The following is a 12290-nucleotide window of genomic DNA, read 5'->3' as shown; positions in this document are numbered from 1 at the left end:
AGAACAAGTAGGTACAGTAAGATCAACAGTCAGTAACTAAACTTGCTACAGGTTGTAGTAACAGAGCAGTCAGGTACATTAAGATCAACAGTCAGTAAACTGGCTACAGGCTGTAGTAACAGAACAGTCAGGTACAGTAAGATCTACAGTCAGTAAACTGGCTACAAGCCGTAGTAACAGAACAGTCAGGTACAGTAAGATCTACAGTCAGTAAACTGGCTACAAGCCGTAGTAACAGAACAGTCAGGTACAGTAGGATCAACAATCAGTAAACTGGCTACGGGATGTAGTAACAGAACAGTCAGGTACAGTAAGATCTACAGTATGTAAACTGGCTACAAGCCGTAGTAACAGGTCAGGTACAGTAAGATCAACAGTCAGTAAACCGTCTACACGATGTAGTGACAGAACAGTCAGGTACAGTAGGATCAACAATCAGTAAACTGGCTACGGGCTGTAGTAACAGAACAGTAAGATACAGTAAGATCGAAAGTCAGTAAACTCGATACAGGCTGTAGTAACAGAACAGCCCGATACGATAAGGTCACGGATACACAAAAGTGAACATATCATAATGAAAAGACGGTGACTGTCCTTCCGACAAGTGTTATAAACAGACTACAAGACATAAACGAAACGTTGTTGAAAACGATAACTACACAGTTCCTTTGAATTGAGACTAAAAGACACAATGCAAAAGAAATTCACACAATTAAAAAAATCATGCCTTAAATAGTTTATAGTTATGCTGTATACACTAAGAGAGATTACTCAATTTTTTTCTAAGCTGCATCACTCTTGAAAACCATGAACCTGAAATTGAGTGTTCTGAACCTTCAGTGACGCTATCAGTCAGGTTATCACTGACCACGTCAACCAAGCTGGATGATTTAGAACCTCTCAGAGTTTATTGCATGTTGAATAGCTCTCTTTGCAAAGATCGAACGTCAGAGGTACTTACTCGGGAGGGGAGATAAGAGGAAGGCCGAGCGAGTTTTGACCTTCTGTAGCTGCAGGTCCAGCGTGTGGTACTCGTACACCGTCTTTCTATGGACGTCTGGGGGCGGGAAGATAGGAAGGTCTTAGAGTCAAGGTTGGTGAGGAATGATAAATGAGAATTGCTCACAATATGTAAGGTTATCTAAGGATAAACATTGAAACATCGATTTGGATACATCTAAATGGTGGTCGAAGATAACATCCAACCAAATTTCCGGTTGTACCAACGCCAGGCTTTACCGATTAAACATGATATGATTGTGTTTAGTTTTTAACGACCAAGCATTATATATGATTCGTTTCATTCTAACATTCAAAATAATACTCTAGCAAACAACTATCTAGACGTACGATGTAGTTAGCTAAATCACTCTGTTCACTATAATAATACAATTACCAATGGGTTGTTAACAGAGATGACATCTAAGACAATCTAAACATGTTGCTACCAACACAGAAGATTTTTTTGCGGATACAGTTGGCACAGAAGTAAAAAGCTAAAATAATATATGAACCACTGAGTTGAAGTAAAAGATTATATGCGTGTATGATAATATTCCGTACTTGCGATTGGTAGGAGCAGTATGTCGACTGTGTAGGCGTCGGATATGCCCACCCTTACTGGGTACGAGGAGTCGTCTATTCGTGACGTAGGGATGGGAACCTGGGGCAGGGATATATAGATATAGCGTTAAGGCAACAACATCCTAACATACTTACTTCGACAACAACTCTTCAGCAAACATATTCCTATATATAGTATTCAATATTCGTTTTAGGTATTCGTGGATGGGGACTTTGATATATTCTCAATCTGTCTGTGTCTCTTTTTCTCTCCTCTCTCTTTCTCTCTCTGTCCCTCTGCCTGTCTGTCTGTCTTTCTCTGTCTGTCTGTCTGTCTGTCTGTCTGTCTGTCTGTCTCTGTCTCTCTCTTTCTCTCTCTCTCTATATATATATATACATATATATATACAGATAGATAGATCGATAGATAGAGGGGTAGATACATTGATATACATTATGTACATTGCGTATTCCGGGATTTAAACTTTCTTGCAAGAAGGGTTCAGTGCCATCTCGAATAATGTATTCCCCCGTCTCGCCGTTACTTTCTTCCTCATAACAGAGACTGCGATTGTTAACTACTTTGTATGGTAAAGTTATGTTGGTTACGTCGCTTTGAAACTAGAATAGATAGCGGGCAAAAGTAAAGATGACATTCGGTCCCCCTGGCGTGCCGTCGTACATCCCGAAGCGTCATCAGTGTTGCCGGAATGCATATTAAAACAAATCCCTAATGTCTTTGATAATTCAAAAGCACTTTGGAATTGATCCAACTCCTGATGAAGCTTGACACTTACGGTACCCAATCAAGATACCACCGTAAATTGTGCCGCACCCTGGGCGTTTTATTCTCGTGTGATTGTAATGCAATTATCTTTCACAAAGGTTGCAGGGGGATGGTTCAAGGGGTTTTTCTAAAGTTTTTGCACGTTTGCTTCCCTTTGTGTACGTCGACGTAGGTTATGTTTGTCAAATTTTGTTGCACCTAAAGTAGTGAGAGGTATGTTTGAGACAGCTATTATGTATTATGTATTACTCCTTATCGTTATTATGTCTCTTCCCCGCTCTCAGAGGAATGCCCTATTTTTAGCCTTTATATAGTAAAGGTATTCAAGTCTAGTAACTGTGTAAAACTTTTTAATAGAATAGTTTGTAACACTTGTAAATTGGCCGAAATACAGTGCAAAAGGAACTCTAACGCTGGGATTTTCCAATAAATACCTTGAATCTTTAATCTTGGATTCATGAGAGCTAAGATGAGCAGTGCTTGTTAAGTTCCGATGTGAGAAAAAGACAGAAATACAATATTTTGGTGGTTCTTACCTCTTTGTAGACAAAGATGATTCGCCCATCGCTGCACAAGGTCACTTGAAAAGTGAAGGATCCCGCTGTTGAAACGAGACAACGTTTAAGATTATTTTGTCGCTTTGAAATATCATAATGCATTACTAAACTATTTGTCGCGCTATTCTAAAGGGAGGTTTTCTTAAGATCAACGCATTTTCCAATTGACACCTTACAAAATTTGTCTCGGTAAAATACGACATGTGCCTTTGTGGTGACATCATTAAAAATGTTAAATTACTTTCTTACCTGCCATCGTGAGAGATATTATGACACGACATAAACAATGGTAAAAAAAATATCAAAGTCAATAACTTCAATAGGAGGTTAATGTAATCCCATAGTTAGTTTCAAGGCCACAGGAGCAGTGGTCTGTTATCCACTGGCACTGTGTCTTGTATACATTTAGGGGGGGGGGGGGGCTATCCCTCTCCTTACACCACCGCATTTTATCTCCTCAACCGAAGTCAAGTAGTCATTTTTTCACCTGAGTGAAGTCAGGACAATTCTTATGTGTCAGTTAATTGCACAAGATCGGAAACATGTCAGGATTTGGACCCAGGACTAGTTCTGTTATGTTTTTACGACGCATGCCTTCATCAGCCAAATTAATATAATGCAATCATGAGTAATATATGTCTGTTCCTCACCATCTACATTGTCTTCTAGCCGAACTCTGAACCACTCTACCGTTAACGTGGATCCTGAAACATAAACCAAACAATATCATTAAAACATGAAACATCCAGAGAATTGGCCAGAAAACTTTCTCATTTCGCATCTATAGGGGTGAACTTTATATCGTTTGGTGTAGACGGGTGGTCGTACTCTCCATTCTTTGACCATTTCCAGACTAATAACCATGTTGCATAGGGCAGAATGGCGTGTTCAGGACGTGACTCCCCATATAAATTGCACGTTGCCTTGTGATCGCCCCACGCTTATGGGCTTTGCGAATGGGACAATCCAGCCATCGGTCTGAGGACTTGGTCATGACCAGAGCTAGATGTACATTCAATCACATACAACCGCTGGAGTTCCTTTCAGGTCGAGATTGTACTCCTACTTTACTTTGGGCCATCATGACCTGAAATTGCCTTAGCTCCGGAATATATTAGGTCATGATGGCCCGTAACCCCGCTGAAAGTAGCTTTTAATAGAGTTATCCATCTTTGGGATTTTCGCGTTTTGCTTGTTGGATCATCTTGTGAGTTCATGGGAGAAGACATATGGTCAAGCAAAATTGAGAAAAAATAAAAGATTTTTCTGTTCATCCGCACAGCTGCTTGGCACATAAAAAGGGCCTTTTTATTAACATATACAAGTTATACATGCACACATGTAAACATATGACCGTACATAGTGAAGAATGACGCTTCAAGCTGTTTTGTAAGTTAGCATGTTGACAAATCTTGTGCCAAACTGGTCCCTTAGCTATAGCACACTAAAGGTTAATGTAAGTTGAGGAGTTGAGAGTGGTTGTTTTTATACTCTACAAGCAGATCCTACGGTGCCATAAGAAATTGTCAAAGCTGGCCAAGGAATATAGACGGCCACACATTCCTTGGCCGGCTTCACTCCTTGGACAGCTTTGATACCATCTAATGCTACCGTAGGATCTGCTTGGATATTAGTTTTCGACGCCTACCTAGTTATATTTGATGATGATGATGTTGATGATTGGTTTATTGAAAATGAAGATATCTGGCAGCCCAATGGCTGAATTATGTATCATCTTATAGAAATCACAATCTCAATCATTGAATTAAAATTACTGAGTAACATGCGGATGAAGCAATTGAACTATAGTTTTAAAATCGTACATTCACAGATAAAATCAAGTACAAATATATATCTCTTTGCTGTTACCTGGTAATCAAACAAGGTATTTGAAGGCGACACAATCACGAATAAGGCAAGGTAGAAAGAATGTAAGAATACATTGTTTCCTGGTAATTGAAAGCGTCGTATTGCAGCACAAAAAAAGAGGATTTGTATCTTTTAGTATATTTTCTCTGCTTCCTTACCCTGTAACCTGTACAGATTTGGTGCCAAATTAATCCCTTAAGTAGAGTAGTTAAACAGCGGGGAAAAATGAGTTAGACCGGCACCGGCTGTCACACTCCTTGGCCGGCTTCACCCCTTTTCCAGCTTTTGATACCATAGGATCTACTTGGAGATTAGTTTTTATAGTTCTGACGCCTACTTGTGTGATAAACCTCCCCATCCCTAGCCCCTCCAATAAAAACGACATCTGTTATTCTTGCCCCGTCACACCCACCCTCCATCTAATGTGTCAACTCCGCCCCGATCCCCACCGGGCCGTTTAGAGAAGCACTTTCCCGGCGCCAATGAGATGGAAAATGGACAAATCGACAGGATAACGGGTCCATCCACCTCTTGGCCCCCACGGTGACCCATACCTGTCTCAGGTGATTTAAGGAAGGAGAAATTGTCTCCAAGACATCGCCCTCATTCTGCCAGAAGGAACGACCTGAGTGGTACTCAGAGATAGCAATTACATCGCCCAGGTTGGAAAGGAATCAGGATGAAGGATTTAATGCCTTCTTCGTGTGTTTTGCAGTGATGTACAAGGGGCAAGGGGGCATTAGCGCCGTCATACATCACTACTAATTACCTATCTAGCACGGGCGTCCCATAGGCGATCGCATTAGATGGTCAAACCATTACCTAAATCAGGTGCTGGATTTCTTCTTGCAAGTGTTATCTTAAGTTGTCCAATAACGTTTCTCAAAGTTTGACTTATGGGGATTTCTGTCAGTTTATGATATAAAAAGCATTTCGTATTGGGATGAAAGATGTGTGGAAAATATGGATTTGTTTAAAGACGATAATTACCATCATTATTGATCTAACACGATCATGTTTTATTCCTGGGCGTTCCCCCGGACTGCGGTAATTTTCCATCAAAAGATTTATTTCTTCCTAAATTGCCCATTGATCGCGTCGCCCTTGCTGCAGTAATTGATTTCTATTGACATACTGTAATAGAATCTCTCTTATGAGATTTATGTATGTTGGAATGACCAAACGCGTCTATGTAGGACTTGATCCCAGCGCACAAGAAAAAAAAAACTCTCTAGGATATACAGAAATATTAAATATAAATCATCGTTATGTTTTCAACAGAATTTTTGCCTTGCACAAAATTCTGTTTCTCGTGTTAGGAAGATGTAAAGGAATTTTCTTTAGACCTAATTAAATTAGCCCTTACTGTTCCACAAGCATAAATAATTCTTGACCATTCGTACGGAAATGCAATTAACATTTTCCAGTACTATTATGTTAATATTACATACTTAATTTAACTAAGTGTTTTTATGCATTTGTTATTCTTAAGTTGCTGTGATTTGTATTGACATGTATATGCGTTGATGTTAATATTCTCTTGTAATTTTTTTTTGTCATTTGATGTGGATGTAAATGTATGTCTGGGAATACCAAGCACCAAAATTAGGCATATGTCAACCCTGGTAAAACAAACCACCCAAAACAACAGCTTATAGTTATATCACCCCACGTTGCATCATGTATTGGCTTAAGTAGAGTATAGCCACGTCTTACCGTTGTCTCTGTACCGTACCGCAGACATGGGGTCTAACGTGGCGTCAAAGTTAGCCATGAGCGGCGCGATGTACTGTGTAGAGGCCATAGACTCCATCAGTAGGGACCCGATGGAGAGAAATCCTACAGGAGGAAGATAGCAACGTTTATCTAGGCCTGCAATATGGTGATGTTTCACGGCGGAATCTCCATACACTTATTCAGCTTTAATAGAAAAAAATACAATCGCTAAACACCATGAACACAAATATTTTACCATAACAAATGTACAGCAGACGCCAGTTAATTGTACAACACACTACCCCACATTACCCCACATTTCTCTTAATTGCACGGATTCCCAAAATCCCAAACCGGTTCGGTCAAGTTAAATAACTTTGCATAGTCGCATTATCCGGATAATTGCACGAAATGCGGTGACAAACGGGGTGTGCCTCTACTGCACACGTTTTTTTTTTCTATTTGTTTGCCTACATCTTAATAAAACGTTATCAATAATAATAGCCATCCTCAATGTGCGAACTTCTCGACCCTCGGACCAAACGCGGAGGTGGTATTTTATCTGCTCATTGCATCTTCGGCCCCTAATCTACAGGATTTCTGCTTGGACTGGTTTCCAATTTCACGTTATTTTGCTATCAACTTGGCATCTTGGAGTCCTCGATAAAAAGCTGATGTGCTGTGACTACGGCTATGACGTCATTACCGAATTCTAGATCGTAATCTCGACTTTAAAAACTTCAAGTTGGTAGTGGGCATTCGTTAGTCTCGCAAGACTATAGATAGTACATATTTTGCACAATGTACTTTATTGTTTGTGTTTTTATGTTTGAGTTCAGAGGCATTTTCCTGCCTTCAAAGAGTTCTGCTTGTTGCAAGCAATTCCGTGTGTTAATATTAATATTCATATCAAGGTGTTTAAAGTCTCACTTCAAATCTTAACGATAATCTGCATCGCAGAACTTACCCTCCATCGCTATTGACACGTTTCTGATTGGATGACCATAAAATGGGAAGTCAAATGTCGTTCTGATGCTCTGGAAAAGGCAATGAAAGTGATTAAGCAAAACTGACAAAAACTTCTATAAAGATAAAATACCTAGTATATTTCTTTTAAATGCTGAAATGTCGGAACGCCGAATCAAATACATTCAGGTACATCGGTCTCAGCCCTCCCGCGGGTCGTATCACCCTCCGACATTCGGCGGTCGGGCGATCCGACCCGCGGTCGAGCTGACACCGTGGGTGATACGGAATACACCGTGTTGTATTTTATCTATGTCATATCCACCTGAGAAAACCCATGTTTTGATGCGAAATGCGCCAGAAGTTGAACAAATTTCGTGTCCTCGAACCAAAAGTGTTGCAACAGCAATGTTCCAACGTCGAATCAGGTATTCGAATTGTCAACCGAACCGTATTTGGCCCGCTCGAAACAGTTCGATTTACTCGAATGGAGCCTGTGTGATACGCCTTTTGAACCTGTGCGATACGGAAGCGTACGGCCCAGTCCGGAACACCCGTATCGAACGTTTTCGCGTCACAGGTATGACATAAAAGCCCTTATTACATATTTGTAGCAATGATTAAATGTTTACAATGCTTACTTGATCTAAACATTCCAATAGGGTCGATGATTTTTAAATCTTTCGTACATTTTCGGCATTTGTAAATTTCTCAGAGATTGTTGTAAAACGGAATTTTATTTTGCATATCACTGTTATCAATTCGCGATGACACGGAGCCCCTATTCCCTTCACATAGTCTACAAGTCATCACTCAGAAAAAGTGCCTCACCTTATCTTGCACTTCGGTTTCCGGAAGCCCCGTGGCAACGGTTACCCAGCGTTCCCCGGGGTCCAGGTCTACCCAGAATCCCCCTCCGGGCGGGTATGCCGGGACGTAGATGGGCTGGTAATATTCACGGCGGCTCTGGAGTCAAACAAAGAATGAGAGAGGTGAAGCAAACTTATCAGATTTCAATTTGTTGGGGAAGCAAAAGTTACGATGTTTAACTCGTCTGTGACGAGGGTCTTTGTTCAAGGCTTAGAAATAATTGAGTTTCTCGACTTCGGTTGAACTTGCCCTTCAATAATTCCAATATGAAAGAAGCTGCCGGGTCTTATTACCCTCATATCATGCTTCCCAATTAAAACCCTGACTTTTCTACTCCGGCGCGTCTATCTCACGTCTCCCGTCGAAGCATCTGCGTGTCGGGGTCGGGCGGGAATGATTGGGTGTGCGAACCTCTCCATGTATCATCCGGGTTCTTTTTATCCTTCCCGTCATCCTCTGGGACGTTTCGGAAATTACATCCTGACAGACGACACTCCTGTGCCCCGGCGGGCTCCCCGTCTAGCACGTACTTTATTGCCCCGGAGGAAACCTCCATGTAATATGCATGTTTAAGGCGCATCTAGACCGGCGGGAATTGGAATTAGAACCTTGTCGTATTAATCCCAACGCTTGGCAATGGTCCAACGGACAAGGTGAAAATCAGACATGCATCGCTAGCTTTTCTTACAAGGCTAGCACTTATGTGTCGGATCATGAAGATTGATATGTTATCTCACTGCACTTTGGATAGGGGTGCAGCACTGCGGAGTTAGTAGATGACTCTATGATTTTCAGAGATAAAGAACGAATTTTCTTACGTTTTGTGTATTTTTTTGTCTTTTAAGTCATACCTTTACTCATTACGCAATATCTAAATCATTTTCAAAAATCGGCGAAAAAACATAACAGTGACGCAGTGAACGAACCCCACAGTGCCACACTGGTGCCCCAAGTGCAGTGAGACACCATCTTTACTTACAGAGAACCCCCTACAGATGCCTTTTGTGTTTTACGATATTAAAATTCTGATGCCAAGAGATCCATACCATAGCTTGATACAAATACAGGACGTTCTGTCAAAGTAATAGCCGGCGCCGGCCTAGATTTGATTATATCTGGCTATATATTTCAAAAGGAATACGGCGATCTTTCATCTTTGTGGCCCCATGTATTTTGTCCTTCAGATGACCCGGATGTTCAGATTACAGCAGGTTCACCTTTCGTTCTCGTTGAAAGTAATAAACTTTGTGGTACGGACACACTGGCTAGAAAATGTGGTGTGCGGAATTTAATAGAACAAAGTGGAATAGTTCAGAATAGAGTCGAATAAAATGGAGCTCGAGTATAGTAGAACAGAATAGATTAGAATAGAAAGAATCGAATAGAATGGAATCGAATAGAATAGAATAGAATGCGTGTCTGTATGTTTGTATGAGTGTGTGTGTGTCTGTGTGTCTGTGTTTCTCTCTCTCTCTCTCTCTCTCTCTCTCTCTCTCTCTCTCTCTCCCTCCCTCTGTGTGTGTGTGTGTGTGTGTGTGTGCATGTGTGCATGTGTGCGTTCCTTCCACATCAGTCCATAAATGAATGGTAATACACCTTGTCAGTAAAGGTCAAACCAAAACGGGAAAGGCATTGAACCTTTCACTTGCGGTTTTTCATAATTGCGTTCGGCTTTTTAAGTAATCCAGATAGGCAGATTTAGGTCAATGCTATTAAGACAAATTTCACATGTTCCGCGAGGGAATAGATATGTGAACATTATAATGATGTATCGGTGGCCATACGAGCTGCTTTTTTGTTCAGATTCAAATGTATTTCGGATGATAGAAACTAGTATCGGTATGCATTTGGGAAATAATGTCTTTAGTAATCTTGTAAGGGATGGGTTAGTCATGCAGGAAAAGCCAGCAGGGCACACTGAACTCAATCTTCCGCACTGCACATTACGTAGACTGATTCGCGGGGTGCTTGAATGGCACGCCACATGACTACTTTATCTCCGGTATCTACCGACCAAACTGTGTAAAAGTTGTGCGTTTCACGCCGTTTGGGCTGTGAAACTGTCACCATTCCTACATAGGACATTTCACCATGCCTCAACTGTCCGTATACTATCGTTATGGCTTGGAAAACTGCCATAATAGCACTTTTGTCTCATTCAATTCGTAAACATTGACAGTAAAAACGTGGACTGTGACAAAGGACTTGGCCTTTTGCGTCAACCAAGTCAAGGTCACGCGATAAGGTCAACGTCATATTTGTCCTTGCAATGGTCGCAACTCAATCGGAAATCTATAGGCATGATGAGCTGCACACAAGGACGGAACAGAACCTTGAAACCATGTCAATGTTATAGGAAACTACAGAAATGTCTTTTAATGTTCTTTATTTTCTTAAGTTTGATTTAACATAGCAGCACACGCCATCTTGTCCTCAAATACCTCCCATGGCAGCTTATTTAATGGTACCCTATTGAGTCCATATCTGCTATTTTCAGCAACTAAAGCCTCAATGAATGGCATGCCCTATAGTCAAAAGCAGAATTGTTTCAGGAATCAATATTGATATAATGTAATGTATGGTTTGTGTGAGCTCCTAAGATTGCTTAAGATTCTTGTGTGGCGTTCGCGAAAGTCCTATACGATACAGCACCAGACTAGCCCGAGGCCTCTGTAAGATCAGCCCATCTGTAGAATTGCCTTGCTTCCATTTCCGGACGTCGGGATCGATACAAATTTCATTACATATTTGCAGAGCGATCGTCCCAGAATTGACCAGGGGGATGGAAGGGAACGGGAGATCGAAAAGGCTCCGACTAGTGTGATTTCAATTTCCTCCAATATAAACATCGTAACGAAGCAAACCTTAGGTATCTACAAATATGTGCATCCCTACCTACTTCTGTGTTGTCATATAACATGATTTTCGTTATGCTTAACTTTTGGATGTCCGTTCTATGCACTGGTTCCCAAATTTGTAAACATCTGTTAATTCCATTAGAATACAGATTTACAGATAGGTCGAGTAACCGTATGTATCGAGAGGGTTTTTTTCGACACTATGAAGCAGGCAGAAATGATCAAATTAAATTGACTTTGAAAAGTGCAAGATCAAACACAGTATTAAAATAGATGTACGATAGCAAACTGTCCAAGTTAGCTCATTGATCTTTAAACCATATACCGGATTTAAATAAATCTCTGAATGCGATAAGAAGACAAATCGTATGTATCAAAACTGGAAGCAGGCAGATATGATAAACCTAAATTTACTTTGAAAGGTGTAAGGTCAAAAACAGGTTTCAAATCGATAGCAAACGTCAAACATTACTTTAAAAACTGCCCAGGTTAGATCCTTGACCTTTTCTGCCTTTGACCACAGGAGTTCCTGAAGGGTTGAATAAACATTTCATCTGTTTTCCCCGAGAGGGTATCCCCGTATCTGAGAGTGCAGATGCCTCCCCTTCACCCGGGGGCCTCCACTATAGATCGGCTGGTTCGTTCTGCCATCCTTGACTGCGCGCTAGGTCCAGCGTTTCTGCCGTTCCTGCACGGTGACTTATTCAGGCGGGTCGCACCCCTGAATTGGCTGATACAATATTTAGAACGATCAGCCTGCAACATGGCAAGGCTGTTGTGTAATAGTCCGCTCGGAGACTGCTGGATTCAATATTTATGCCCGCAGCAATCGCGAAGGTACTTACAGAGCGTGAAGGGCTTTGTAATGGACTTCTCCGTTTTATGAAGGGATAGGCGAAGTGCTGATGCAATTTGACGTCTGCAAAAAAGGGGGTGAATATTACGGTACAGTATTGGTCTTCGCGTGATAGACGCACTGCCGCGACGTGTACAGAGTTTCAACTTTTTCTGGTGCGAGAATTATACCGCATGCTTTGCAAGGGTATGTATTTGCTTAATTGGGCCAATAAAAGAGAACTAGCATTCGCAATATCTTGTCCGTAC

At 41.1% G+C, this 12290-nt stretch overlaps 1 protein-coding gene across 1 annotated transcript in view; it reads right to left on the bottom strand.

Moving 5' to 3' along the window:
• Positions 1-904: 904 nt before the first annotated feature.
• The window catches only part of LOC118424793 (plexin domain-containing protein 2-like), a 39923-nt gene continuing 28537 nt past the window's right edge, over positions 905-12290 (bottom strand). The window contains exons 3-9 of the mRNA XM_035833570.1: positions 8290-8424; positions 7460-7529; positions 6493-6615; positions 3558-3611; positions 2887-2951; positions 1564-1663; positions 905-1057 (exon numbers count right to left, since the gene is read on the bottom strand). Of these exons, the coding sequence (XP_035689463.1) occupies positions 948-1057; positions 1564-1663; positions 2887-2951; positions 3558-3611; positions 6493-6615; positions 7460-7529; positions 8290-8424 (657 nt within the window). The 3' untranslated portion in view covers positions 905-947. The remainder of the gene's footprint in view (positions 1058-1563; positions 1664-2886; positions 2952-3557; positions 3612-6492; positions 6616-7459; positions 7530-8289; positions 8425-12290) is intronic.

Source organism: Branchiostoma floridae, chromosome 10, assembly GCF_000003815.2.
Source record: "Branchiostoma floridae strain S238N-H82 chromosome 10, Bfl_VNyyK, whole genome shotgun sequence".
Lineage (NCBI taxonomy): Eukaryota > Metazoa > Chordata > Leptocardii > Amphioxiformes > Branchiostomatidae > Branchiostoma > Branchiostoma floridae.
This window is presented reverse-complemented; position numbering and strand designations above follow the sequence as displayed.